Source organism: Rhinoraja longicauda, chromosome 30 (genome assembly GCF_053455715.1).
Source record: "Rhinoraja longicauda isolate Sanriku21f chromosome 30, sRhiLon1.1, whole genome shotgun sequence".
In the NCBI taxonomy this organism is placed as follows: Eukaryota; Metazoa; Chordata; class Chondrichthyes; order Rajiformes; family Arhynchobatidae; genus Rhinoraja; species Rhinoraja longicauda.
The window spans coordinates 24813432-24841371 of NC_135982.1; the positions used below are offsets into that span (position 1 = coordinate 24813432).

The 27940-nt window shown below is 43.1% G+C and overlaps 1 protein-coding gene across 5 annotated transcripts in view; it reads left to right on the forward strand.

The window, feature by feature from the left end:
* The window catches only part of ubr4 (ubiquitin protein ligase E3 component n-recognin 4), a 165264-nt gene that overhangs the window by 121448 nt on the left and 15876 nt on the right, over positions 1-27940 (forward strand). For all 5 annotated transcript variants that reach the window (XM_078425449.1, XM_078425451.1, XM_078425450.1 and 2 more), the window contains 14 exons: positions 49-176; positions 296-425; positions 1550-1707; positions 2749-2858; positions 3805-3946; positions 5309-5390; positions 5796-5969; positions 9109-9230; positions 12185-12382; positions 13124-13204; positions 13954-14041; positions 14521-14648; positions 18535-18642; positions 19356-19475. In XM_078425449.1, the coding sequence (XP_078281575.1) occupies positions 49-176; positions 296-425; positions 1550-1707; positions 2749-2858; positions 3805-3946; positions 5309-5390; positions 5796-5969; positions 9109-9230; positions 12185-12382; positions 13124-13204; positions 13954-14041; positions 14521-14648; positions 18535-18642; positions 19356-19475 (1769 nt within the window). The remainder of the gene's footprint in view (positions 1-48; positions 177-295; positions 426-1549; positions 1708-2748; positions 2859-3804; positions 3947-5308; positions 5391-5795; positions 5970-9108; positions 9231-12184; positions 12383-13123; positions 13205-13953; positions 14042-14520; positions 14649-18534; positions 18643-19355; positions 19476-27940) is intronic.

The following is a 27940-nucleotide window of genomic DNA, read 5'->3' on the forward strand; positions in this document are numbered from 1 at the left end:
CATGGAGAACTTCAATGTTCTTTTTTGTGCCTTTTCTCCCTTCTGTAGCACTAAGTCTGTATCTAATGGCTGTGAACATAAAGACTCCTGTGGTTGTTGAGAACATCACTCTGATGTGTCTTCGTATTCTGCAGCGACTGATTAAACCACCTGCCCCAACTAGCAAGAAAAACAAGGTGTGCCGGCGAACTGGTGATCTAAGTCAATCTGTCTGATCTTTGATTGAAAGCATCAAGCCAATTGATTTCTGTCTGTTTTGTCGGGTTTATCTTCATGATTCTCATCTCTTTGACAGGATATTTCTGTTGACACACTTACAACAGTCAAACCTTATAGCAATGAGATACATGCACAGGCTCAAGCATGGCTCAAGAAAGATCCCAAGGCATCGTACGAAGCTTGGAAGAAGTGTCTACCTGCCAGAGGTAGAGGAAGTTTTATTTGTGTCTTATGCTTCTATTGTGTTAGATTTTAAGAGCCATTTCAGAATAGGTGCTTAAATTATTTCTAAACATTTGCTTATCGAAAATAAAGAGTGAAGTTATCTTGTTAATATCATATTCTGGTGCCAGATTTCTGAATGGCTTTGAAAAACTGTTGTATATTGCTGAAACAACCCTAATTGCTTCATTTCTACAACACCACCTGGCAGGTTTATTTATTTAAACAATCTCTGATGATTGAAGCTGTCTGCAGAGTTTTTGTTATTTTAATCCACCTCTTGTTTCATTAATCCCACTGAATGCACCAGCACTCCATTAATGCCAAATCACTGTCAGTTAATGAGAAATGTGTTAGAAAGGTGTAGAATAACTCATGACAATAAATCGCCCATTTGACATCGCCTTCTGATGGTGTCTCTGATAGTGCCCCCAGGAGGGAAATCATTAGTTAGGAACTACGTTCTAGCATGGCATAATATGTTGGATTATCTCACACCGCACCACTAACGCTACAGGGCTCCATTGTTCCTTCCCAGTGAACTGCGTGTGATGTTCCTGATCACATGTTGGAACTCGCAATTAACTGGAAATGAGTCTGCCGCCGGCACCAGCTCTGTGAGGTTTCCAGCAAATGCCAAAGCCGAATAACAACCTTTAACGTGCTCCTATTTTTTCGTATATTTATAAGGAAACAGAAGAAGACGGTGCCAGTTTCTCGGAAGCAATCCCATTGCTTCCATTCCTAGTCTCCTTATTTCCTTGCATCTCTGCAGTGTATTCCTTCTCACACACACACAGAATCTTCAGATATTTTGCCACTAACCCACATTAATGGGTACCTTATAGTATTCATTTAACCTGTCAATGTTTTTTTTTAAGAAACACAAAACAAATGATGGATTTTACAATGGTAAAATGGTTGCAAACGCTAAATTGACGTGTTAATGGTTATTATTAACGTGGGAATGAATGGGTTTATTTTCAATCCATCTTATTGATTTGAAGTTCATTATTTCCAACGAATGATTGTTTTATGTGTGGAAAGTTTTCGTCTATGGACAATGACAGATGTGGCATTTATTCTCTCCCCCCTCCCCCCATGTCAGGTCTGGACACAGAAGGAAAGGCACAGACTAAAACTGATTTGCGGCATCTTTACCTCATGGAGAAGTATGTTTGGAAATGGAAACAGTTCCTGAGCAAACGTGGCAAGAGGAATTCTCCACTCGACCTCAAATTAGGACATAATAACTGGCTCAGACAGGTACTGGGAAGAAGTGAATGTAGAAATGTGAGTGATGTTGACGTAGACTCCTCAGTTTGTAACATTTTAGCTGAATAGTTTAGTTTAGAGATACAGTGTGGAAACAGGCCCTTTGGCCCACCGAGTCCGCACCGACCAGCGATCCCCGCACACTGACACTGTTCTGCACCCACTGGGGACAATTTATATTTATACCAAGCCAATTAACTTACAAATCTATACATCTTTGAAGTGTGGGAGGAAACCGAAGATCTCGGATAAAACCCACGTGGTCACAGGGAGAACATCCAAACTTCGTACAGACAAGCACCCGTGGTCAGGATCAAACCCAGGTCTCTGGCGCTGTAAGGCAGCAACTCTACCACTGTGCCACCGTGCCTCCCGGTGATATCATTTTATGTTTTAAAAAATCAGGGGATTTCATTAATAGAGTGAAAATGTGGCAGGTGGGATCCAGTTAAACTGCTCTGGCTGTTTAATTTGTTGTTGATGTGGTTCAGGCTTGCTGGGACATGCCCAGCTTTCCAGACTGTACAGAGAGAGAAAGAAAAGATAGCAGGCATAAATGGTTCTTATATTAACACAAAGAAAGAACATGTTGTCTTCATGGTCTTTGCTTATACAACTATATTGATGAGTTGTTAAGATGGGCAGAGCGATGGCAACTGGAATTTAATTCTGAAAAAACGTGACTATTATTACATCTCTGACTTGAGAATTTAATATTTAGTCATATTTTTCAGAATTAAATTCCAGTTCCCATTGCTCAGCGTGTACTTTGTGTCTACATAAGAATCATTTGTGCGGTGTAGAGTGACAATATTACCCACCTGACTCCAAACCTGTAACTCAATGGGTCATGCAGCATCCATGGAGAAAATGGAGAGGTGACGTTAAGACCCCAGACGTCATCTATCCATTTCCTCCACAGATGCTGCCTGACCCATTAAGTTCCTCCAGCACTTTGTGTTTTGCTCAACCTTCCAGCACCTCAGTTCCTTGTGTCTCCATTTTATAAAAGCTACTAATTTTGTTTCTCAGGTATTATTCACTCCTGCAACACAGGCGGCACGCCAGGCCGCGTGTACAATCGTGGAGGCACTGACCACCATCCCAAGCCGCAAACAGCAGGTCCTTGATCTACTCACCAGGTACTTTTCTGATCATTAGGAAACCAAGCAACAGTTTGAAAAGTCCTTTATACAACCATGGTACATAGATGGTGGTAGCTTATTTTTGTTTTCTGTAAGATTGTGCTATTTCCTCTTCAGAATTGTGTTGCTTTGATCTTTGATTTCAGGTTAGTTTAGAAATACAGCGTGGAGATTGGCCCTTCGGCCCACCTAGTCCGCGCCCCCGCAAACTTACACTATCTTACACAAACTAGAGACAATTTGCAATTATACCAAGCCAATTAACCTCATGACCTGTACGTCTCTGGAATGTGGGAGGAAACTGGAGATCCCAGAGAGAACCCACGCAGGTCACGGGGAGAACGTATAAACTCCGCACAGACAGCACCCATGATCAGGATCGAACCTGGATCTCTGGCAGCTCTACCGCTGTGCCATCGTGCTGCTGTTATCTGTAAGATTGCTATTTCCTTTTCAGTATTTGTTTGCTTTGATTTTTGACATCAAAGCTCCCCGTTGTCCACAAAGATGTTCGTGGAAGTTGGAGTAACGACTGTCATGCCATGGGTCAAGCAATGGGAAATTGTCCGAGATACAATTTTACCCACAGAGTTAAAATATGTGTAGGGAGAAAAGACATAGCATTTGTCGAAGCTGATGCATTAAATGCTTAAGATCTGCAATGTATTTTGATAGGTGGAGGAAAATAATTTTCCATAGGAAACGGGATAAATCTTTGGGGTGAAAGCTGGGCATACAGGTTTATTCTTCCGCAGAGTCAGCAAGGACTCAATGAATCAAACCATCTCCTTCCACCCTATTACCTTTGTAATTCTGTGATTTTTTTTGTGTTTTAATCCTTGATGATATCGAAGATGGATTGCTACTCAAAATGTTTACAGGTGAAATCAATGTTAATGAAAATGCTGTCGGCAGACTTCAAGTTGTGCTTTTGTTTTACCAGTTACTTGGATGAACTGAGCATTGCCGGGGAATGTGCTGCGGAGTATCTCGCACTCTATCAGAAGCTTATTAAACCCGCTCATTGGAAGATATATCTGGCAGCCCGCGGCGTGCTGCCATATATTGGAAACTTGATCACTAAGGTCTGTGAACAAAGAATCACATTTTTTTTTCCAAACTAAAATCAGTCACAAAAAAATCTCAGCTGCTGAATCACTTAAAAGAAAAATTTAATCATGCGTTATGTTGCCGCCCATCCACTAAGGCTTACATGAACTCATTCATCCCTGCCCACTCTTGAGACTATTTAACTGGTCAGGTATTTGTCATCTCTTCAAGCTTCGAAGAAAACGAAACCTTGCCACAGTTGCATTTCTACCGCCTCCTCCCTCTGCTGAGTTGTCAGTATCAGTTATTCGTCAGTGACGGTGTTTTCTGCCAAACTAATTACTCGGAAATTCCCCCTGGAAGTCGGCTTTGTTGTTTGGGTTGAGGCAAGAGATCTGAGGCGGGTTGGGCAAGGGTTGTGCACGTGATCTAGATCAGCTGTAACAGGCGATGATAGCAGATACACGTGAACGAGGTCAGAGTGTGTGCCGTAGTTAAGGATGGTTCGTCTTCAGGGACAAGATTAATTGAATCAATCTTACATTATTTTAGGAATGCCTTTTTAGCAATGCTTGGTAGGAGACCCCACCATAATGTTATCAGGAGGGATGTGGTGGCTTTGGAGATGGTGCAGAAGAGGATGACCAGACTGCTGTCTGGATCAGGGAGTTTTAGCTGCAAGGAGAGGTTGGACAAACGTGGACTGTTTGCTCTGGAACGTCAGAGTTTGAGGGGAGACCTCCTCGAAGTATATAAAATTATGAGAGGCATAGATAGGGTTGACAGTCAGAATGGAGACACAAGGAACTGCAGGTGCTGGAATCTTGAGTAAAACACAGAATACTGGAGTGTAAGAAGAGACTTTTCAGGATTAGGAACCACAGAGTTTGCCCCATTGCTTAGAAACGGTCCTGTGCATTGTTCAACACGTTCACAGAATCTGATGAAGGATCCCGACTCAAAACATAACCTCTCCGTGTTCACCAGAGATGCTGCCTGACCCACTGAGTTACGCCAGCACTTTGTAAACTCAGATTCCATCCCTTCTCCATTTTCAAGGCTACAGTTGCCAACAATTCTGTGATCAGAGGATGAGAAAACAGGCACAGTTACAGTAACACAGTTACAGTCCCTTGACTCGCACTAGAATTTACATATATTATGTGTAAAATGAAGACAGAAATGGGCTCAGCTATGATGTCACCCACAGTGATGTAATCTTCCTGTCAAGCCTTCTTCGTGAGAAATGGCCATTTGAATGAGATTGTAGATGGGTTCTTTGTCCCCAGGAAGCTTAAGAATCAATGCTTTCAAATTAGCACGGCATTAGCTGGATCACCTTGTTTTGTTGTGTCTAAATGCCAATGGAGTAACATCATCGTCACTTTGTGTCCTAGGAAATTGCTCATTTACTAGCACTGGAGGAGGCAACACTCAGCACTGACCTGCAACAAGGATATGCATTAAAAAGCCTTACAGGTGAGATGTACACTGTGTTCAAATGCAAAGACACACACCATGCACCAGAATGCTGTTTATAATGGGATTTAGTTTATAATTCATAATTTAGAGACACAGCGCAGTAACAGGCACATCGATCCATCGAGTCCCTGCGACCAGCGATCCCCCCTGCACTAGCGCTATCCGACACACCAGCGACAATTTACAATTTTTACCAAGGCCAATTAAACTACTAACCTGTACATCTCTGAAGTGTGGGAGGAAACCGGAGCACCCGGAGAAAACCCACGCAGTCGCAGGGAGAACGTGCAAACTCCATTCAGACAGCACCCGTAGTCAGGATCAAATTTGGGTCTCTGGCGCTGTAAGGCCGCAACTCAACCACTTGATTATATATATATATATTTTGCTGCCCTTTTTCAGCACTGCTTTCATCCTTTGTGGAGGTGGAATCAATAAAACGGCACTTCAAGAGTCGCCTGGTGGGCACAGTGCTCAATGGTTACCTGTGTCTGCGAAAACTTGTGGTTCAGCGAACTAAACTTATTGATGAGACGCAGGATATGTTGCTGGAGATGTTGGAGGACATGACAACAGGTAACAGCACAGAGAAGTGTAACCCTTCTTGAAGCTAAGTACTTTAAAGAAGTGTGACATTTTCTACCCTTTCACTGTTTAGAAAAATAATCTAACTAAATTTACTTTGATCTCTGCAAGCTCGTTTGAATGTCTGTCTTGTTGAAGTAATTTATCATAGATGCTGTGTGTCATCTATGGGGCAAAAGCTTGCACTCTTGCCTCTGAGCCAGAGGCTTGTGAGTTCAAGTCCCACTGCAGAGGTTATAGGATGACACTGCCAGTTCTGTGCCATTGGGTACTGCTTTCTCAATGAGATATGACTCAAAAGGTCCCATCTGCCCTGATGGGCACAACACAAAGAAGAGTAGAGAAATTCTCCCAGTGGCTTAGCCAGTGACCAATGTCCTAAATAAATAACATTGTCACATTATTGTCTATGGAATCTAATGCACTCTTATTACATCACAATAGTGCCTATGTTTTAAAATTGCATAAAGCACAAGGGAGAGGTTACCTCTCGAATCTATAACTTAACAGGGAATCAATTGGCCTATTAGTTCCTTTGTCAGGCCCCTAAAAGAGCTCCAGTCTTTCAAAGATTTGGTCATTGTGAAGATTTGTTTCTTACCTCTTTTTGTCCCACAAGCCAGTTTTTTGTGTCGGCTTAGACTCATTTGCTGGTATCATTTTAATTGAAATGCTTCATCTTTCCTGAAATGGTCCACACAAAACTGGGAACAATATTAATTTAACCATTTTTAATAGATTTAGAAATAAATTACTTTTGTCTTTTGTATCTTGTCTTTCTCTATTATATGTACTCTATCAGTTTTAGCGATTTGTTCTTGCATAGAAAAGCTGTATCTGAATCTTTGAGTCTATTTTTATAAACTTGCCTTTATCTCTTCCATGTTCAAACACTATTTTCCATGACAAATGTAATTTGCTGTCGTTCAGACCAACCTACTACACTTGAAATTCTATCCTCAATTTGCCATCAGGTCATAAGTGATAGAAGCAGAATTAGGCCATTTGGCCCATCAAGTCTACTCTGCCATTCAATCATGGCTGATCTATCTCTCTCTCCTAACACTGTTCTCCTGCCTTCTCCCCAGAACTCCTTCCTGACACCCGTACTAAGCAATCACCTATCTATCTCTGCCTTAAAAAATATCCATTGACTTGGCCTCCACAGCCTTCTGTGACAGAGAATTCCGCAGATTCACCACCCTCTGACTAAAGAAATTCCTCCATTTCCTTCCTCAAGGAACATCCTTTAATTCCGAGGCTATGACCTCGAGTCCTAGACACTCCCACTTGTGGAAACATCCTCTCCACATCCATTCTATCTAAGCCTTTCATTATTCTGTACGTTAGCATTAATGTCTATTTAATGCTTTTATTGTTGGACTGTGGGTGACTGAATTTTGTCCAATATTGGATGACAAATAAAGCTATCTTGAATCTCTTGAATCTTGAATGAGGTCCACCCCCCTTATTCTTTTAAATTCCAGCGAGTACAGGCCCAGTGTCACCAAACACTCATCGTATGTTAGTACCATAGATACCATACCCTTGCATGTTAGTACCATAGATACCATACCCTTGCCTATGGCCATATCACAAACCCAGTTTATCTGCCAATTTATCTCTTGTACATCTGCAGCTGGCTTTGCTCTAAATTTCACATCCATTTTTCAGTGCTTAAACATTTCAGTGTCAAACTGAATTTGAAATACTTCCATTGCTTACTTATTCAGAGACTATTGTTTACTACACTTTTGTTAATTAATCCTGTCAAATTCCAAAGTGTTAAATTTAAAAAGCTACTCCCTTATTATTTGTTTGGCATATCGTTTTAGAAAGCCGACCAAAATGCCATCCGAGAAATCATCCTCCAAACTATTTTTGTCAACTTGGTTTTCCCGTACAATATGAATTTTGATATCTTTATACGATTTCAGTGTCACCTTTTACACTCATTATGATTACTCATCCCAGGCCAGTTTTTAAAGGACCAGGTGCTTTTCTTATCCTGTCTTTGGCTCACTTTTTTTTAATGGAGCTTGCCAACGATACTGCTCACTGTGTCCCATGAATTTAACCCTTTCCCTTCCTTACTCCATTTCCAGGTGTGCTTTTAACTCCTTTATCCAGCCATTTTGGATGATCACACTGTGCTCAGAAAATGATGATCCTTCACTTTATCTTCTGATGACTGAAACTCTCAGGGTTACTACATCAGTTATGTTTCTGAGCTCTTTTAACATCTAAAGAGTTTTTATTGCTGGTACATTGTGTCCCTTACTTCGACAGCTCGGACTTAACCTATTTCCTGGGGCTTACACTCCAGCAATGAAAACTTCTGCTTCTCTGCCTTTAAAAAATTGACAGCAGCCCAGAGTCTGATCAGAAATTGCCTCTTTTGCCAGCTACTGCAACAAGTTGGCATGTGGTGATTTGCGGTCAAACTAATCCAAAGTGTTAACTTCCAGAAATCTTATTTCATAGCTTCGGAAAATAGATAATCCGCATAATTAATCGAGTCCACAAGCAACTGAACCAAGATCAAAGCTGTGTTTCCACTGGACACTGGAATCACTCTCATCAATGCTGTGTTATTTATAGATTCTGCTAATACAAATATGATCTGACAGGTAGTTGGTACAATTTTTTTGCTGACCATCCTTTCTTCTGTTAAATGGCTGCCATTGCCTTAACACTGATGTGGACTAAATGTTGAAAAGTTTTTTTTAGAGATACAGCGTGGAAACGGGCACTGTGGCCCACAAGTTCACGCCAACCATCGATCATAGTAGTCTATGTTATCCCACTTGTTTACCCACTCCCTACACATTAGGGGCAATTGATATAGGCCAATTAACCTAAAAACCACACAGTCACAGGGAGAATGTGCAAATTCCACACAGGTAGCACTCGAGGTCAGGATCGAACCCGGGTCTCCAGTGCTGTGAGGCAGCAGATCTACCTGCGGCACCACTGTGCGGCCCTGTTGTTTATGTAACCAGCATTTCAAGTTAGGTAGGTTTAGGTTCAAGCTTTTAGTGGTTTGGTTTGGGCATAGTTACTTTTCTGTGGAGTGAGAATGATGTCTGCCCATATTGCTTATTGAATTCTAATGCACACATTTCTGTAGGCACAGAATCGGAAACAAAGGCATTCATGGCCGTCTGCATTGAAACAGCTAAGCGATACAGTCTTGATGATTACCGAACACCAGTCTTCATCTTTGAACGGTTATGCAGCATTATCTACCCTGTAAGTACAAAGGAAGAGGGAAAATACGTCGCCGATTCCACACACTACTACATTTCTGTACAATTGAGATGCATTGGAGCAAAACCATGACTAATCGGGATCACATCAACTATCTTTATATTTCTTCTCAGGATCAACGTGGTGTTGTGAAGGTCACGTTTGTCCACTTCCTTTTGTACACTCCAATTTCGGCAAAGCTGTATTCATACCATTTAGTCTATTGTAACTTCTATTAATAGCTTCATTCTTCCAATTAATTCATTATTTTCCTTTTCCAAGTTTTAATCACATTTCCATTCATGTATTTTTGTCAAATAGTCAAACAGCACGGAAGCTGGCCTTTCAGTCCAACTTGTCCATGCCGACCAAGATGCACCAGCTAAGCTAGTCCCTTTTGCCCACGTTTGGCCCATATCCCTCTAAATCTTTCCTATCATGTACCAGCCCAAGTGTCTTGATGCTGTTATAATATCTGCCTCAACTACCTCCTCTGGCAGCTCGTTCCTTATACTTACCAATCTCTGAGTGAAAAAATTGCCCCTCTCATCTTAAACCTATCGTTCTTCATTCCCCTACCCTTGGGAAGAGACACCCTGCATTCACCCTATCTATTACCCTCGTGATTTAATATACCTCTCTATAACATCACTCTTCAACCTCCTGCACTCCAAGGAATAAAGTCCTCGCCTGCTCAACCTCTCCCTATAGCTCAGGCCCTCGAGTCCTGGCAGCATCATCGTAAATCTCTGCACTCTTTCCAGCTTAATGACATCCTCCTTTTTGCATGGTGAGCAAAACACAACTCACTACTCCAAATGCGGCCTCATCAGCGTCTTTACAACAGTAACATAACGCCCCAACTTCTATACTCAACTCCCCCTCCCATTCCCAGTCTGACCTTTCTGTCATGGGCCTCCTCCAGTGCCATAGTGAGGCCCACCGGAAATTGGAGGAACAGCACCTCATATTTCGCCTGGGCAGTTTGCAGCCCAGCGGTATGAACATCGACTTCTCCAACTTTAGATAGTTTCTCTGTCCCTCCCTTCCCCTCCTCCTTCCCAAATCTCCCTCCATCTTCCTGTCTCCACCTATATCCTTCCTTTGTCCCGCCCCCCTGACATCAGTCTGAAGAAGGGTCTCGACCCGAAACGTCACCCATTCCTTCTCTCCCGAGATGCTGCCTGACCTGCTGAGTTACTCCAGCATTTTGTGAATAATTCTATACTCAATACCCTGACTGATGAAGGTCAATATACGAAAAACCTTATTTACCATCCTATGTACCTTTGATGCCACTTTCAGCAAATTATGCATCTGTACTGTTTTGACTTCCCAAAATACATACTTCTCACTTATCTGTATTAAACTCCAGTAGCCATTCCTCAGCCCACTTGGCCACTTAATCAAGATCAGCTGTAATTTGTGATAATCATCTTCACTTTCTATGATGCCTTCTACTTTAGTGCCATCTGCAAACATAATAATCATGCCTTGTACATGCTCATCCAAATCATTGATATAAACCAAAAACAGCACATATCTAACATTAACTGAGGAATCTCTGCCACTTTGACCAATAAGAATTATATGTTTCTACAGTGTATGGTGAGTAAGCACGTGGAACTGAACATCATATCATAGAAGCAGCTAAGAACACTATTAATGTAATATTTTTAGTGCCTTTGTTATAAAACACAAGGAGAAAAAATAGAGTTGCTGAACCAAAGAAGACGATTAAAAAACGGACCTCGTTCAGTGAAGTGGGTTCTGAGGAAATGTCTTGAAAAGAGACAAAGGACCTGAAAGCTACTTAAAGAACGTATTCCCTGGATCTCAACTGGTGGATGCCGGGGATGGGAGGGATGGAGTGAGAATGCATAGAATTGGAGATGTGGAGGGTTTGTGGGGTAGCTGGTAGGCTGGAAAAAGGAGAAATCGGTGGATGGCTTGGATATAGAACGTGGAACCACGCAGCACAGGAACAGGCCTTTCAACTCACAGCTTCTGTGCCGAACACGATGCCGGCCAAATCTTACCTGCCTGCATGTCATCAATATTCCTCCATTCACTGCATGTCAAAATACCTAACCAAAATGTTTTTTAAATACCACTATTGTATCTGCGTCAATCACCGCCTTTGGCAGTGCTTTCCAGTACTCACCACCCTCCATGTAAAAAAAAAACTTGTCCCACACATCTCCTTTAAACTTTATCCCTCTCATCTTAAAGCTATGCCTTCTTGTATTTGACGTTTCCACCCTGGGATGAAGGTTCTGTGTCCACCCGATCTGTGCCTCTCATAATATAATGTACTTCTATCACGTCTCCCCAAAACCTCCCGAGTTCCAGAGAAAACAATCTAAGTTTGTCTAAGCTCTCCCTGTAGCTAATACCCCTTAATCCAACCATTATTCTGGTAAACCTCTACACCCTTTCCATAGTCTCCGCATTCTTCCTATAATGGGGCGACCACAACTGCACACAATACTCCAAATGTCCTATTCATGTCCTACTAACCAAAGTCCTATTTAGCTACATCATGACTTTGCCAAAATTCTATAAAAATGCATCAGACTCCATATGTGTGGGCTCCATAGAAATGGAAACAATGATAAAATGGAGTTACAAGAAAGTTATCAGATGTGGAATCAGAAGTTCAACGTAGTCAAATCAGGCACTGAGATTGTAAGCAATCTCATTCATCTTTTGATATTGATCAGGGAGAGGATGCATGTAGAATATGGTGTTTATAATGAGGAGAATTAGGTTGGCTGAATGGAAGGAACTTTAGCTTCACTGGGAAGGGGGCAAGAGTTCAGGTATTTTGACATCACTGCAGGCGGGCACAGAATTTATTTTTCCTGAAGAGATCATTCTTAGACTGGCATTGCTCAATGTAGTTAAATTAAAAATACGCATGAACATTTTTCTAAATAGCTCTGCTTTTTTGACAGGAGGAGAACGAAGTGACAGAATTCTTTGTGACCTTGGAAAAGGATCCGCAGCAAGAGGATTTCCTCCAGGGCAGGATGCCAGGAAACCCCTACAGCAGCAACGAGCCTGGTATCGGACCTCTCATGAGAGATATTAAGAACAAGATTTGTCAGGATTGCGACCTTGTGGCTCTACTGGAAGATGACAGTGGGATGGAGGTATGAACCAATGCAGACACAAACTGGTGTCCGAACTCCAACAAATTCCTTGTTATTAGCTCTCAGAACAGTTGCGTGGTGCATTCAAGAACGCAACTCTAGTAGTACTAAAATATGTTCTCCCGATGTGAGCAAAGGTGAATCTGGTCCCATACCTTGCGACAATGCCATTGAGCTGCTTTGAACTGCAACAGTCCCTGCGGTAAAATGCTCCCATGTTGATAACATAAAGAATTTCAAGATGCAATAGAGAATGGGGAGGTATGACAGTTCAGAATAGGATGCAATATGGAGGTTATGGTATTCCCTTTCTGTCGGTCGTGTCTTTAGTGATGGAAGGAGCTTGTTGCAATGGTATTTCAGCGGCCAAACATTTCTACAGTTCAATTAATTTAATTGACATTTAATTGCATTTTGCTGTTGGTGCTAACCATTTTCTTTTTGCTCTTCCCCAATCGTTCTTTGAACTTTTAATTTTGGTTTCTCCAAACTATCATTCTTCCCCAATACTAAAGCAGATGTCCCAACTGGGATTCCAGCCAGTTCTTTGAAATACCAGTGATATCTTATTTTTCAGTTGCTTTTAAGACACAGCACATTTCCAAATTAATTTAACCCCACTTTTGACAAATTAATGTCTCCTTAGAGAGTTTGATTTAGATCTTTGGTTATACTGGAGGTTTACGACACGTATTGCGTTAAGTGAATGCAATATTTTAATAACTGTGGTTTTCTTTCCAGCTCCTGGTCAATAATAAAATCATCAGCTTGGATCTGCCTGTGGCTGAGGTATACAAGAAAGTCTGGTGTCCTGCGAATGAGGTGAGTGCAGATAGGCAGCAGTGTGAGTGGGACATGGAATGGGTTCTAAATGAGGACACAAAGCCATAATCATCAAATAAAAATCTAGCTGCTACTTTTGGAGAGAAATTATTGGATAGCTCTGAATGAGTCAGTTAAAATAAGCTGAAAAATTAAAACAGGCTAGTATGTATTGAATAATGCATGACCCACAAACATTTCTACCAGGATGGATATGGCAAAGAGTAGAGGGCATAGCTTTAAGGCGAGAAGGCAAAGTTTAAAGGAAACACAGAGGGTGGTATGTGTTTGAAATGCACTGCCTAGGAGGATGGTGGAGGCAGACACTACTGGCATTTAAGAGGATTTGGGATAGGCACTATGACATGCAGGGAATGGAGAGGCATGGATCGCGTCGAGGCGGATGAGGCTAATTTCAAGGGAAATTATGTTCTTTGTAAGAATAACTGAACTTGAACAAAACACAAAGTGCAGGAGGAACTCAACGTGTCAGGCAGCACAGTGGAGGGAATGGACAGGTGACATTTTAGGTTGGGCCTCTTCAAACTCCTCTTTGGAGACTGACGAATGCTCACGAAAATGTTGTCTGTTCATTCCTTCCATGGATGTTGCATGACCTGCTGAGTTCTTCCAGTACTTTTGTGTTTTGCTCGGGATTCCAGCATCTGCAGTTTCTTGTGCCTTCAATAACTGAGCTTTAATTAAAAGTGTTTATTAAATAACTAATATGTTTGAATGTTGCGTTCCAGGGGGAGCCAATGCGTATTATCTACCGCATGCGAGGACTTTTAGGAGATGCAACTGAGGAGTTTATTGAATCATTGGATTCAACCACAGGTAACAGCATCACTGACACACAGATACTTGTTGTACTTATCATGTTTTCGTCGCTGCCTCTTATCCCATATCAAGTTCTAAATTATAAAAGATTTCTCCTGCCGTAACACATATAGGGCGGTACATTGGCATAGCTGGTCACATTGACAGACACCCGGCTACGATCCAAACCTCGGGTGCTGACTGTGTGGAATTTGCATGTTCTCCCTGTGACTGCATGGTTTTCTTCTGGGTACTCCGGTTTCCTCACTCATCCCCAAAACATGCAGGTTATTTGGCCTCTGTAAATTGCCCCTAACGTGAAGGGAGTGGATGAGAAAATGGGCTAACATTGAACTCGTTGTGAATGGGTGATTGATGGTCGGCGTGGACTCAGCGGGCCAAAGGGCCTGTTTTCATGCTGTATGATTTAATCAATAAATATCTGTGTATTGACCACAGGAGTTGCAGTTACTTTAATGATTGTCGTTTCATTGTAGATGAGGAAGAGGATGAGGAGGAAGTGTACAAAATGGCGGGCGTAATGGCCCAATGCAGTGGTCTCGAATGCATGCTAACCAGATTGGCTGGAATCAAAGACTTCAAGCAGGGACGTCAACTTTTAACTGTGAGTATCTGGGATGGTGTTTTATGAACACTGGGCGTTCTCTCTGTGACTACATGGATTTCCTCAAAGTGCCCCGGTTTCCACCCACATCCCAATAGCGTGCGGATCTGTAGGCTAATTAGCCTCTGTAAATTGCCTCCTCGTGTGTAGGGAGTGGCTGCGAAAGTAGGATAACAAGTGTGAACTTGAAGGGCCCGTTTCCGTTTTGCATCTTTCACTTAAAACAACAATATCCAAATGTACCACATAAACATTGGGTCATTGTTTAAACATGAATTTATTTGAATTGCATTTTGCTATTGCTGCTGCACATTTTGTTCTTCCTCAGTCTTGTTTTAATATTATTCTTTACTCTGTTCTCTCCCAATTATCATTCTTCTCCCTCCCGCAAACCAGGATGGTCTGGTTGGGATTGCAGCCAGCTCTGTGAAACACTGGCATCTTCTCTTCCAGCCGTTTCTGATGATAAACCCTCTTAAAATCTTAAGCTGGTATTCTTCCACGGATTAGTGCTTGAATCAGCTATAAAGCGTTCACATCCTCTGAACAAAGATCCCGTTAAGCTTGGTGAAGCTCGGTTGGACAGCAACTCCTTTTAATACAGAGGAGTGACCTAAGCCATGTCACAGGGCAGAGTTTGCTGGAAAATGGCAGCAGATTTGGGATTTGTGCATACATGCAAGAGCATGAAAGTCTTAGGTTTGTGGATGACTGCTTGTCGGTGCTTTGTTGCCTGCACTCTTAACATCAGACTTCAGAACAAAGTGCCGTTTCAGCAATTCCCCACCATACAAACATAAAAAGAAAACTTATGCCCAGAAACTCCTCCCCAGTCACAATAGCGACCTCAGTCGAAGCAGAGTACAACACTCGGATATGGCCAAATAGCTCATTTAGCAATCCCAACCAAAAATACATTTGAACAGCAATAAACTTGAACAGCATGCCACTTTGGACTTGAAATAGGGATTTTTCTCCAATGATTTCAATGTGAGAGAAAAAGTCATGATATTAGTTTTTTAGATTTCTATTAATTTTTATTCAATTTTTTGAAGATCTAATTTTTTTCTGTAACATTGTGTTGTTAGCAGTGTTGGTAGTTATGTGAGCTATGGAGCACGGACTGGGCAGTTGTCAGGGTGTTTCCCCAGCTTCAATCGAACCACGCAATCTCTTCCCCAATCGTCACACCCACTGAAGGATGAATCTGTTTCCATGCAAAGCTGCTGCACTGGAGATTGCACCAGTTTTACCCAACATATTCTCACCAGGGCTACAGCACAATCTACATGCAACCATGCAAAATAGCAGCTGCATAGGTTTCTTGCCCCTGTTGCAGCCCTTGTTGCAGGCTCCTTAAAACGTCATAAACAACGGGAGGGGGAGAGACATGCAAAATAACACCTAGAACATACAAATCAAAGCAAAGTCATGAACTTTCAAAGGAAAATGACGGGTAATGGAAACTAGCTTAACAGCCATGGAGCAGATACAGGAAAGTGAGATCTGGGTGTGTACTTAAATCTTTGAGAACAGCAAAACAAGTTGTTAAAAAGGCATTTAGGCCCCTTTCTTTTCTGAAACGAAACTTAAGAATACAGCTTCTATAAAGTTATAAATCACTGGTTAAACCCAGGTTATAATATTGTGAAGATGGACACAAAATGCTGGAGTAACTCAGCGGGCAGGCATCATCTCTGAGGAGAAGGAATCGGGACCCATATTGTGATCAGTTCTGGACAGTGTAGAAAGGATACCATGTTCCTATAGGTGGGTGAAGAGAACATTTACTAGAATCATGTTAGAGTGCAGTAAAACATGATGACCCACCATCCAATTATTCGGAAATCCTAAGTTTGACATGAGGCTCACAGGGATCTGTTCCCACGCTCCTCCAACACTTTATTGTTCTATGTTCCCAGCAATGCGTTTAGAGAGACTGCAAAAGTTCCTGCAGATGTTTAGTTTACAATGTATTTAGCACTTTACACAATCCTGGGTGATTAACGTTTATGGGTGCTTAATTTTGGATTTGTTAAATGTTTTCTGACATTCATTGGGCCTTAGGTTGCTTCTTTCCCAGGCTCAAGAGCAACATTGCTGTTATTAGTATAGCTGTTTGTGACTCCATCTGAGGAACTTTACAAAGTATTTTGCTAATTAGCAGCTCGGTACAGCTGCCCCATGGCCACGATCGCATTCCTGTCACCCACAAACATGTGTTGCCTTTGATTTGAGATATGTCTGAGGCTGGTCAGTCGCTTTAATTTTCACAGTCGGATTATGCATTTCTTGAATTGAGGCTAATTGCCCTGCTCCACTTTAATTCCCATGGCAATTGAGGCAACCCTAAAATCACACATTAAAAGAATTTCAGGCAAGGAGGAACTGTTTTTGGAATGCATCAGAACAGGTTAATTGGGTTTTAAAGAACAGTATTGGAAGGCTGGATTTCATCAAATTGTACAGTACAGAAATATGCTCTTTCAACCCAATTCATTCATGCATGCCAGCCACAATTACTATTTATGCCCACCTATTTGCCCACCTTAAACCTCACCTCTAACTCTAGATTTAGTTATTTCCTTCATATATTTCCTTTCACCGAAACCTCTTTTACTTGATGAGTTAGTAGCAACTTCATCACATATATTTACTCTGATACCAACCTGTCCCAAATGAAAAAAAACACTGCAGGCAGTCGGAATATCTTCCGTGTACACTGGAACTACAGCATTGTTTTCATGATGTTGTATGTTGTTGTGCTCTTAGTACCAACACTTTTCTGGAAATGTTGAGCATTATTTTGTTTCTTTCACATCTAATATTCGGAGGGAGGGCTGGTATTCTGGGGAACCAGAGTTAATCTGACTCTACTTGCATATTACTAAGTCGAGTGCTAGTCAGTAATATCTGTTGACCCCCTATCTAGAGGTTCGACAACTGATGTTCACACCGAACGTCTATGGATGCAGCACTTCTGTCCCACCAAAGACTTGTTTCCTATTTTGCACAATATTCCAAGTGTGGAGGATTCTGAATGAACAGTGACTGGATTGCATGCCTCAAGGGTTCCCAACCTGGGGTAAATTTACCCCCAGGGGATAAATTTGAACACGATAATTATGTTAAAAACAGTATTTTAAACAGTATTTCCCCTCTGTCAGTTGTTTTATTGTGGTAGAAGTGTAAACTCAAATTACTGAACAAAACAGGGTGGGGATAAATTTACTTTCGAAAAGTTGCCAGTGGTAAACGGGACAATAAAGGGTGGGAACCCCTGGCATACCTTATAAAGTCTCTGTTAAAAATGACACCACCTCCACAGATTGCCCTCTTGCCCTGGTCAATCCATTGATGTTGCCGCATATCACATGGACCAGGTGAAAGACAGAGCTTCCACATGTTACTGGGGCAGGAACCGCACATTCAGGAAAATAACCTCAAATGAGCAACCTCATGTGTGACCTTCCTGAATAAATTTGATACAGTTGCTCCGAGAACATGTGTCATTTGTAAAAGACCATCCCTATTTTTTGTTACCTCCCAGAGTATCTACCAGTTCAACTTAAAAGGTACTTTAAATGCATCAGCTCATTGCAAAGCTTTCAAACTGACCATGTTGGTGTTCTTGGAAGGTAGACACAAAATGGTGGAGTAACTCACCGGGACAGCCAGCATCTCAGGAGAGAAGGAATGGGTGATATTTCGGGTCGAGAACCTTCTTCAGATTCTGGAAGAAGGGTCTCGTCCCGAAACATCACCGATTCCTCTCCAGAGATGCTGCCTAACCCGCTGAGTTACTCCAGCATTTTGTGTCTATCTTCAGTTTAAACCAGCATCTGTAGTTCCTTCCTACACATGTTGGTGTTCTTCTTCCTTCTAGGTGCTGCTGAAGCTGTTCAGTTATTGTGTAAAGGTGAAGGTGAATCGACAACAGCTGATTAAGCCAGAGATGAACCCACTCAATGTAATGCTGGGGACTCTTAACCTGGTAAGCCGTGTGGAAATTTTATAAACTTAGCTAAGTAGATTCATCATAAATTCTCCAGCATCTAGCTCTTTCCTCCCTGTAGCTTTTCCAGTCGGAGACTGCAGTTAGTGACACGTTTCTGGGCTGGTTGCGGTGAATCTTTTGAAGGAGAATTAATATTCCAAACAAGCAACTCTGTTGTTGGGAAATGGTTAATTATTCATAGAGATCAATACAAAGATTAGAGTCGTCGGTACGGAAATCAGACTTCTTGTGATAGTGTGTTTGTGATCTCTGACTGATGTTAAAAAACTGTTACCATAATGGATTTTTTTTGGGAAAAAGAGACACATTGTGCTGAGGTAATTCATCGGGTAAGGTCGCATCTCTGGAGAACATGGATAGGTGGCGTTTTGGGTCGGGACCCTTCTTCATAGTCTGACTCTGTAGAAGGGTCCAGACCCAAATCATCGTTATCTATCTATGTTCTCCATAGATGCTACCTTACCCGCTAAGTTACTCAAGCACTTTGTGTCTTTCTTTTAAGCCAGCATCCGTAGTTCCTTGTATCTACATGGATTTTCTGGAACTAGGTTTAAATTCCATTTTCGCTCAGATGCAAAAATGTAACTCCTGCTAACCTGTAACAGAGTGTGTTCAGCATTTCAAATCAGTTAATGCAGCTGGTGCGTTAAAAGGTTTTGGTGTTTAATGTGTCATTGTTTTTTATGCAGGCATTGCTGGCTGAACAGGAGAGTAAAGACAGCGGAGGTGCAACTATTGCCGAGCAGGTGCTGAGCATCATGGAGATCATTCTGGATGAAGCGAACGCAGAGCCATTGACTGAGGACAGGGTGTGTCTCAGTTCCAAGAACTCAAGAGCAAACATTTACTTTTAATTTGAACCCAGCGGCTATTTTCAGTGGCGAGTCATGTGGAATGCTGTAAACCGAAGAGCAAAGAACTAAAACACAGGAGATAAAATCCTCTCTGAAATGTGTAGGCAATAGACAATAGACAATAGGCAATAGGTGCAGGAGTAGGCCATTCAGCCCTTCGAGCCAGCACCGCCATTCAATGCGATCATGGCTGATCACTCTCAATCAGTACCCCGTTCCTGCCTTCTCCCCATACCCCCTCACTCCGCTATCCTTAAGAGCTCTATCCAGCTCTCTCTTGAAAGCATCCAACGAACTGGCCTCCACTGCCTTCTGAGGCAGAGAATTCCACACCTTCACCACTCTCTGACTGAAAAAGTTCTTCCTCATCTCCGTTCTAAATGGCCTACCCCTTATTCTTAAACTGTGGCCCCTTGTTCTGGACTCCCCCAACATTGGGAACATGTTTCCTGCCTCTAATGTGTCCAATCCCCTAATTATCTTATATGTTTCAATAAGATCCCCCCTCATCCTTCTAAATTCCAGTGTATACAAGCCTAATTGCTCCAGCCTTTCAACATACGACAGTCCCGCCATTCCGGGAATTAACCTAGTGAACCTACGCTGCACGCCCTCAATAGCAAGAATATCCTTCCTCAAATTTGGAGACCAAAACTGCACACAGTACTCCAGGTGCGGTCTCACCAGGGCCCGGTACAACTGTAGAAGGTCCTCTTTGCTCCTATACTCAACTCCTCTTGTTATGAAGGCCAACATTCCATTGGCTTTCTTCACTGCCTGCTGTACCTGCATGCTTCCTTTTAGTGACTGATGCACTAGGACACCCAGATCTCGTTGAACATCCCCTCTTCCTAACTTGACACCATTCAGATAATAATCTGCCTTTCTATTCTTACTTCCAAAGTGAATAACCTCACACTTATCTACATTAAACTGCATCTGCCATGTATCAGGCAGCTTTGCAGCAGTCAAACTGAGCACCTCAGCGATATCAGGAAATGGTACAGCAGTAAAACACAAGTGTGTGGGAACTCAGCGGGTCAGGCAGATCTGAGGAGAAAATGGCCAGCCAACGTTTTGGGTCAGGAACCCTTCTGCAGACTGAAAAAGGGTCCCGATCTGAAACATCGCCTGTCCATTCCTGCCCCTGATGCTACCTGACCTGCTGAGATTCTCCAGCATTTTATGTTTGGCTCAGGATTCCAGCATGTGCAGTCTCTTGCATTAGCAATAGTACTGCCGTGGCTGTCAGTGCCCTTTTCAGAAGTCTTATGTTTGTGTTTGAGTGTTTCATGCTAGAAATCCAAGCGGGGAGCACTGGTAGCAGCAATACGTAGAGGTGCCTACCAGAGAAGGGGCAGTTTTTTATCCAGTTTTTCGCCTCTCCCAGGAGATCACTCAGTTCTTTTGGGTGGGCGGTTGGAGCGGTTGGAGCAGCGGCCGGGCGGTAGGTTTAGTAACCGAGCACGGGGCTTTGTTTGGGGAGTATGAGTGCCAGGGCAGTTTATTGTTCTGGGTGTCGGATGTGGGGAATCTGGGAGTCTGATAGTCTTCCAGACATCCACATCTGCGCCAGGTGCGACGAGATGGGGCTCCTAAGGGACCGTATTAGGAACCTGGAGCGGCAGATTGATGACCTCCGTTTGGTCAGGGAGAGTGAGGAGGTTATAGATAGGAGTTACAGAGAGGTGGTCACTCCAAGACCACGGGAGGTAGACAAGTGGGTCACGGTTAGGGGGGGCAAGGAGCAGAGGCAGGGACTAGAGAGTACCCCGGTGGCTGTACCCCTTGGAAATAAGTACTCCTGTTTAAGTACTGTTGGGGGGAACAGCCTACCTGGGGGCAGCGACGGTGCCCGGGCCTCTGGCAAGGAGTCCGGCCCTGTTGCTCAGAAGGGTAGGGAAAGGAAGAGGAGAGCGATAGTAATAGGGGACTCTATAGTGAGGGGGTCAGATAGGCGATTCTGTGGACGCAGTCGGGAGACCCGGATGGTGGTTTGCCTCCCTGGTGCCGGTGTCCGGGATGTATCTGAGCGTGTCCAGGATATCCTGAAAGGGGAGGGAGAGGAGCCAGAGGTCGTGGTACATATAGGTACCAACAATATAGGTAGGATAAGGGAAGAGGTCCTGAAAGGAGAATTTAGGGGGCTAGGAAGAGAGTTAAAAAGAAGGACTTCCAAAGCAATAATCTCAGGCTAACTGCCTGTGCCACGCGATAGTGAGAATAGGAATGGAGTGAGGTGGAGGATAAATACGTGGCTGAGGAACTGGTGCAAGGAGCAGGGATTCAAGTTTCTGGATCATTGGGACCTCTTCTGGGGGAAGTATGACCTGTACAAAAAGGACGGGTTGCATCTGAACCTGAGAGGAACCAATATCCTGGCGGGGAGATTGGCTAAGGTAATTGCGGAGACTTTAAACTAGTACGGTTGGGGGGAGGGACTCAAACACAGATAGCTAATAGGCAGTGTGTGAGGCAGGAGGCAGAAAAGGGAAACACTCAGACCCAATATGTAGGAGAGAAAGAAGGGAAAAGAAATAAACTGAGAATAAGAAATGATGGGTCCCTTAAATGTGTATATTTTAATGCTAGGAGCATTGTAAGAAAGGTGGATGAGCTTAGAGCCTGGATTGACATCTGGAAGTATGATGTTGTGGCGATCAGTGAAACATGGTTGCAGGAGGGTTGCGATTGGCAATTAAATATTCCAGGATTTCATTGTTTCAGATGTGATAGAATCGGAGGGGCAAGAGGTGGGGGTGTTGCATTGCTTGTCAGGGAGGATATCACAGCGGTGCTTTGGCAGGACAGACTAGAAGGCTCGATTAGGGAGGCTGTTCGGGTGGAACTCAGAAATGAGAAAGGTTTAGCAACACTTATAGGGGTGTATTATAGACCGCCAAATAGGGAACGAGAATTGGAAGAGCAAATATGTAAGGAGATAGCAGATATTAGTAGTAAGCACAGAGTAGTGATTGTGGGTGATTTCAATTTTCCGTATATAGACTGGGAATCACATTCTGTTAAAGGGCTGGATGGTTTGGAGTTTGTAAAATGTGTGCAGGATAGTTTTTTGCAGCAATACGTAGAGGTGCCTTCCAGAGAAGGGGCAGTGTTGGACCTCCTGTTAGGAAATGAGACGGGTCAGGTGACGGAGGTATGTGTTGAGGAGCACTTTGGGTCTAGTGATCACAATGCCATTAGTTTCAATATCATTATGGAGAAGGTCAAATCTGGACCAAGGGTTGAGATTTTGGATTGGAGAAAGGCTAATTTTGAGGAGATGAGAAAGGATTTAAAAGGAGTGAAATGGAACTTTTTGTTTTATGAAAAGGATATAATAGAGAAATGGAGGATATTTAAAGGTGAAATTTTGAGAGTACAGGGTCTTTATGTCCCTGTTCGGTGGAAAGGAAAGAATAATAATTTGAAAGAGCCGTGGTTTTCCAGGGAAATTGGACACTTGGTTCGGAAAAAGAGGGAGATATACAATAAATATAAGCGGCAGGGAGTAAGTGAGGTTCTTGAGGAATATAAAGAATGTAAAAGGAATCTTAAGAAGGAAATTAGAAAAGCGAAAAAAAGATATGAGGCTGCTTTGGCAAGTAATGTAAAAGTAAACCCCAAGGGGTTCTACAGATATGTCAATAGCAAAAGGATAGTGAGGGATAAAATTGGTCCATTAGAGAGTCAGAGTGGACAGCTATGTGCTGAGCCGGAAGAAATGGGGGAGATATTAAACAATTTCTTTTCTTCGGTATTTACCGAGGAGAAGGATATTGAATTATGTGAGGTAAGCGAAACAAGTAGAGTAGTGATGGAAATGATGAGGATTAAAGAAGAGGAGGTACGGACACTTTTGAAAAATATAAAAGTGGATAAGTCTCCAGGTCCTGATAGGATATTCCCTAGGACATTGAGGGAAGTTAGTGCAGAAATAGCAGGGGCTATGACGGAAATATTTCAAACGCCATTAGAAACGGGGATGGTGCCGGAAGATTGGCGCATTGCGCATGTTGTGCCTTTGTTTAAAAAAGGTTCTAAAAGTAAACCTAGCAATTATAGACCTATTAGTTTGACGTCTGTGGTGGGAAAATTAATGGAAAAGATACTTAGACAATAGACAATAGACAATAGGTGCAGGAGTAGGCCATTCAGCCCTTCGAGCCAGCACCGCCATTCAATGCGATCATGGCTGATCACTCTCAATCAGTACCCCGTTCCTGCCTTCTCCCCATACCCCCTCACTCCGCTATCCTTAAGAGCTCTATCCAGCTCTCTCTTGAAAGCATCCAACGAACTGGCCTCCACTGCCTTCTGAGGCAGAGAATTCCACACCTTCACCACCCTCTGACTGAAAAAGTTCTTCCTCATCTCCGTTCTAAATGGTCTACCCCTTATTCTTAAACTGTGGCCCCTTGTTCTGGACTCCCCCAACATTGGGAACATGTTATCTGCCTCTAATGTGTCCAATCCCCTAATTATCTTATATGTTTCAATAAGATCCCCCCTCATCCTTCTAAATTCCAGTGTATACAAGCCCAATCGCTCCAGCCTTTCAACATACGACAGTCCCGCCATTCCGGGAATTAACCTAGTGAACCTACGCTGCACGCCCTCCATAGCAAGAATATCCTTCCTCAAATTTGGAGACCAAAACTGCACACAGTACTCCAGGTGCGGTCTCACCAGGGCCCGGTACAACTGTAGAAGGACCTCTTTGCTCCTATACTCAACTCCTCTTGTTACGAAGGCCAACATTCCATTGGCTTTCTTCACTGCCTGCTGTACCTGCATGCTTCCTTTCATTGACTGATGCACTAGGACACCCAGATCTCGTTGAACTCCCCCTCCTCCTAACTTGACACCATTCAGATAATAATCTGCCTTTCTATTCTTACTTCCAAAGTGAATAACCTCACACTTATCTACATTAAACTGCATCTGCCATGTATCCGCCCACTCACACAATCTGTCCAAGTCACCCTGCAGCCTTATTGCATCTTCCTCACAATTCACACTACCCCCCAACTTAGTATCATCTGCAAATTTGCTAATGGTACTTTTAATCCCTTCGTCTAAGTCATTAATGTATATCGTAAATAGCTGGGGTCCCAGCACCGAACCTTGCGGTACCCCACTGGTCACTGCTTGCCATTCCGAAAGGGACCCATTTATCCCCACTCTTTGCTTTCTGTCTGTCAACCAATTTTCTATCCATGTCAGTACCCTACCCCCAATACCATGTGCCCTAATTTTGCCCACTAATCTATGTGGGTCCTTGTCGAAGGCTTTCTGAAAGTCGAGGTACACCACATCCACTGACTCTCCCTTGTCAATTTTCCTAGTTACATCCTCAAAAAATTCCAGTAGATTTGTGAAGCATGATTTCCCCTTCGTAAATCCATGCTGACTCGGAATGATCCCGTTACTGCTATCCAAATGCTCAGCAATTTCGTCTTTTATAATTGACTCCAGCATCTTCCCCACCACTGATGTCAGACTAACTGGTCTATAATTACCCGTTTTCTCTCTCCCTCCTTTCTTAAAAAGTGGGATAACATTTGCTATCCTCCAATCCACAGGAACTGATCCTGAATCTATAGAACATTGAAAAATGATCTCCAATGCTTCCACTATTTCTAGAGCCACCTCCTTAAGTACTCTGGGATGCAGACCATCAGGCCCTGGGGATTTATCAGCCTTCAGTCCCATCAGTCTACCCAAAACCATTTCCTGCCTAATGTGGATTTCCTTCAGTTCCTCCATCACCCTAGGTTCTCCGGCCCCTAGAACATTTGGGAGATCGTGTGTATCTTCCTCAGTGAAGACAGATCCAAAGTAACGGTTTAACTCGTCTGCCATTTCTTTGTTCCCCATAATAAATTCCCCTGCTTCTGTCTTCAAGGGACCCACATTTGCCTTGACTATTTTTTTCCTCTTCACGTACCTAAAAAAACTTTTGCTATCCTCCTTTATATTATTGGCTAGTTTACCCTCGTACCTCATCTTTTCTCCCCGTATTGCCTTTTTAGTTAACTTTTGTTGCTCTTTAAAAGAGTCCCAATCCTCTGTCTTCCCACTCTTCTTTGCTATGTTATACTTCCTCTCCTTAATTTTTATGCTGTCCCTGACTTTCCTTGTCAGCCACAGGTGTCTCTTACTCCCCTTAGAGTCTTTCCACCTCTTTGGAATAAATTGATCCTGCAACCTCTGCATTATTCCCAGGAATACCTGCCATTGCTGTTCTACCGTCTTCCCTGCTAGGGCCTCCTTCCAGTCAATTTTGGCCAGCTCCTGCCTCATGCCTCTGTAATCCCCTTTGCTATACTGTAATACCGACACTTCCGATTTTCCCTTCTGCCTTTCCATTTGCAGAGTAAAACTTATGTTGTGATCACTGCCTCCTAATGGCTCTTTTACCTCTAGTCCCCTTATCAGATCAGGATCATTACACAACACTAAATCCAGAATTGCCTTCTCCCTGGTAGGCTCCAGTACAAGCTGTTCTAAGAATCCATCTCGAAGGCACTCTACAAACTCTCTTTCCTGGGGTCCATTTCCAACCTGATTTTCCCAGTCTACCTGCATGTTGAAATCTCCCATAACCACCGTAGCATTACATTTTTGACACGCCAATTTTATCTCCTGATTCAACTTGCACCCTATGTCGAGGCTACTGTTTGGGGGCCTATAGATAACTCCCATTAGGGTCTTTTTACCCTTACAATTTCTAATTTCTATCCATACTGATTCAACATCTCCTGATTCTATGTCACCCCTTGCAAGGGAATGAATATCATTCCTTACCATCAGAGCAACCCCACCCCCTCTGCCCACCTGTCTGTCTTTTCTATACGTTGTGTACCCCTGAATATTCAGTTCCCAGCCCTGGTCCTCTTGTAGCCATGTCTCAGTGATCCCTACAACATCATACTTGCCCATGACTAACTGCGCCTCAAGCTCATCCACTTTATTTTTTATACTACGCTCATTTAAGTACAACACTTTAACTTCTGTATTTACCTCCCCTCTCACATCGTTCACAATTGGCCCTGCCCTTAATTTCTTTTCCCCTCTAGAACTTCTGTTCCCATTCTTCCGAGAGTCTTTTGCAATATCTCCTGTATTCCCTTTTACCTCATCTTCATATTCACAATTTGTTAACCCCTCCCCCCCACTACTTAGTTTAAAGCCACAGGTGTCACACTAGCAAACCTGCCTGCCAGAATGTTTGTCCCCCTGCTGTTAAGATGCACCCCGTCCCTTTTGTACAAGTCACCCCTAGCCCAGAAGAGATCCCAGTGGTCCAGAAATCTAAATCCCTGCTCTCTGCACCAGTCCCTCAGCCATAAATTCATACCCTCTATCTCTCTGTTCCTGGCCTCACCAGCACGAGGTACCGGTAGCAGTCCAGAGATAACCACCTTCGACGTCCTACTTCTCAGTGTTTTTCCCAACTCTCTAAACTCCCGCTGTAGCACCTCCTTCCTCTTCCGCCCGACGTCATTCGTGCCCACGTGCACAACGACTTCAGGTTGATCGCCTTCCCTCACTAGGATTTTCTGAAGCCGGTCTGTGATGTGTTGAACCCTGGCACCAGGGAGGCAACAGACCATCCTCAAGTCCCTCCTGCTGCCACAGAATCTTCTGTCCGTCCCTCGGACTATGGAGTCACCGACCACTACGGCTCTTCCAGACTTCGGTCTCCCCTGTCGAGTATCCTTGCCAACAGGTCCGCCACTCGGACTGGAAACGTCTTCTGCCCCGACAGTTCCCAAGAGGGTATACCTATTTGCAATAGGCCTGATTAGAAACAGTCAACATGGATTTGTGCCTGGAAGGTCATGTTTGACTAATCTTCTTGAATTTTTTGAAGAGGTTACCAGGGAAATTGATAAGGGCAAGGCTGTGGATGTTGTCTATATGGACTTCAGTAAGGCATTTGACAAGGTTCCACATGGTAGGTTGATTAAGAAAGTTAAATCGTTGGGTATTAATAGTGAGGTTGCAAGATGGATTCAACAATGGCTGAATGGGAGATACCAGAAGGTAATGGTTGACAATTGTATGTCAGGTTGGAGGCCAGTGTCTAGTGGAGTACCCCAAGGATCTGTGTTGGGTCCACTGTTGTTTGTCATTTACATTAATGATCTGGATGATGGTGTGGCAAATTGGATTAGTAAATATGCAGATGATACTAAGATAGGTGGTGTAGTTAATAATGAAGTAGAGTTTCAAAGTCTACAGAGAGACTTGGGCCTTTTGGAAGGGTGGGCTGAAAGATGGCAGATGGAGTTTAATGCTGATAAGTGTGAGGTGCTGCATTTTGGTAGGACAAATCAAAATAGGACATACAGGGTAAATGGTAGGGAATTGAGGAATGCAGTGGAACAGAGGGATCTGGGAATAACTGTGCA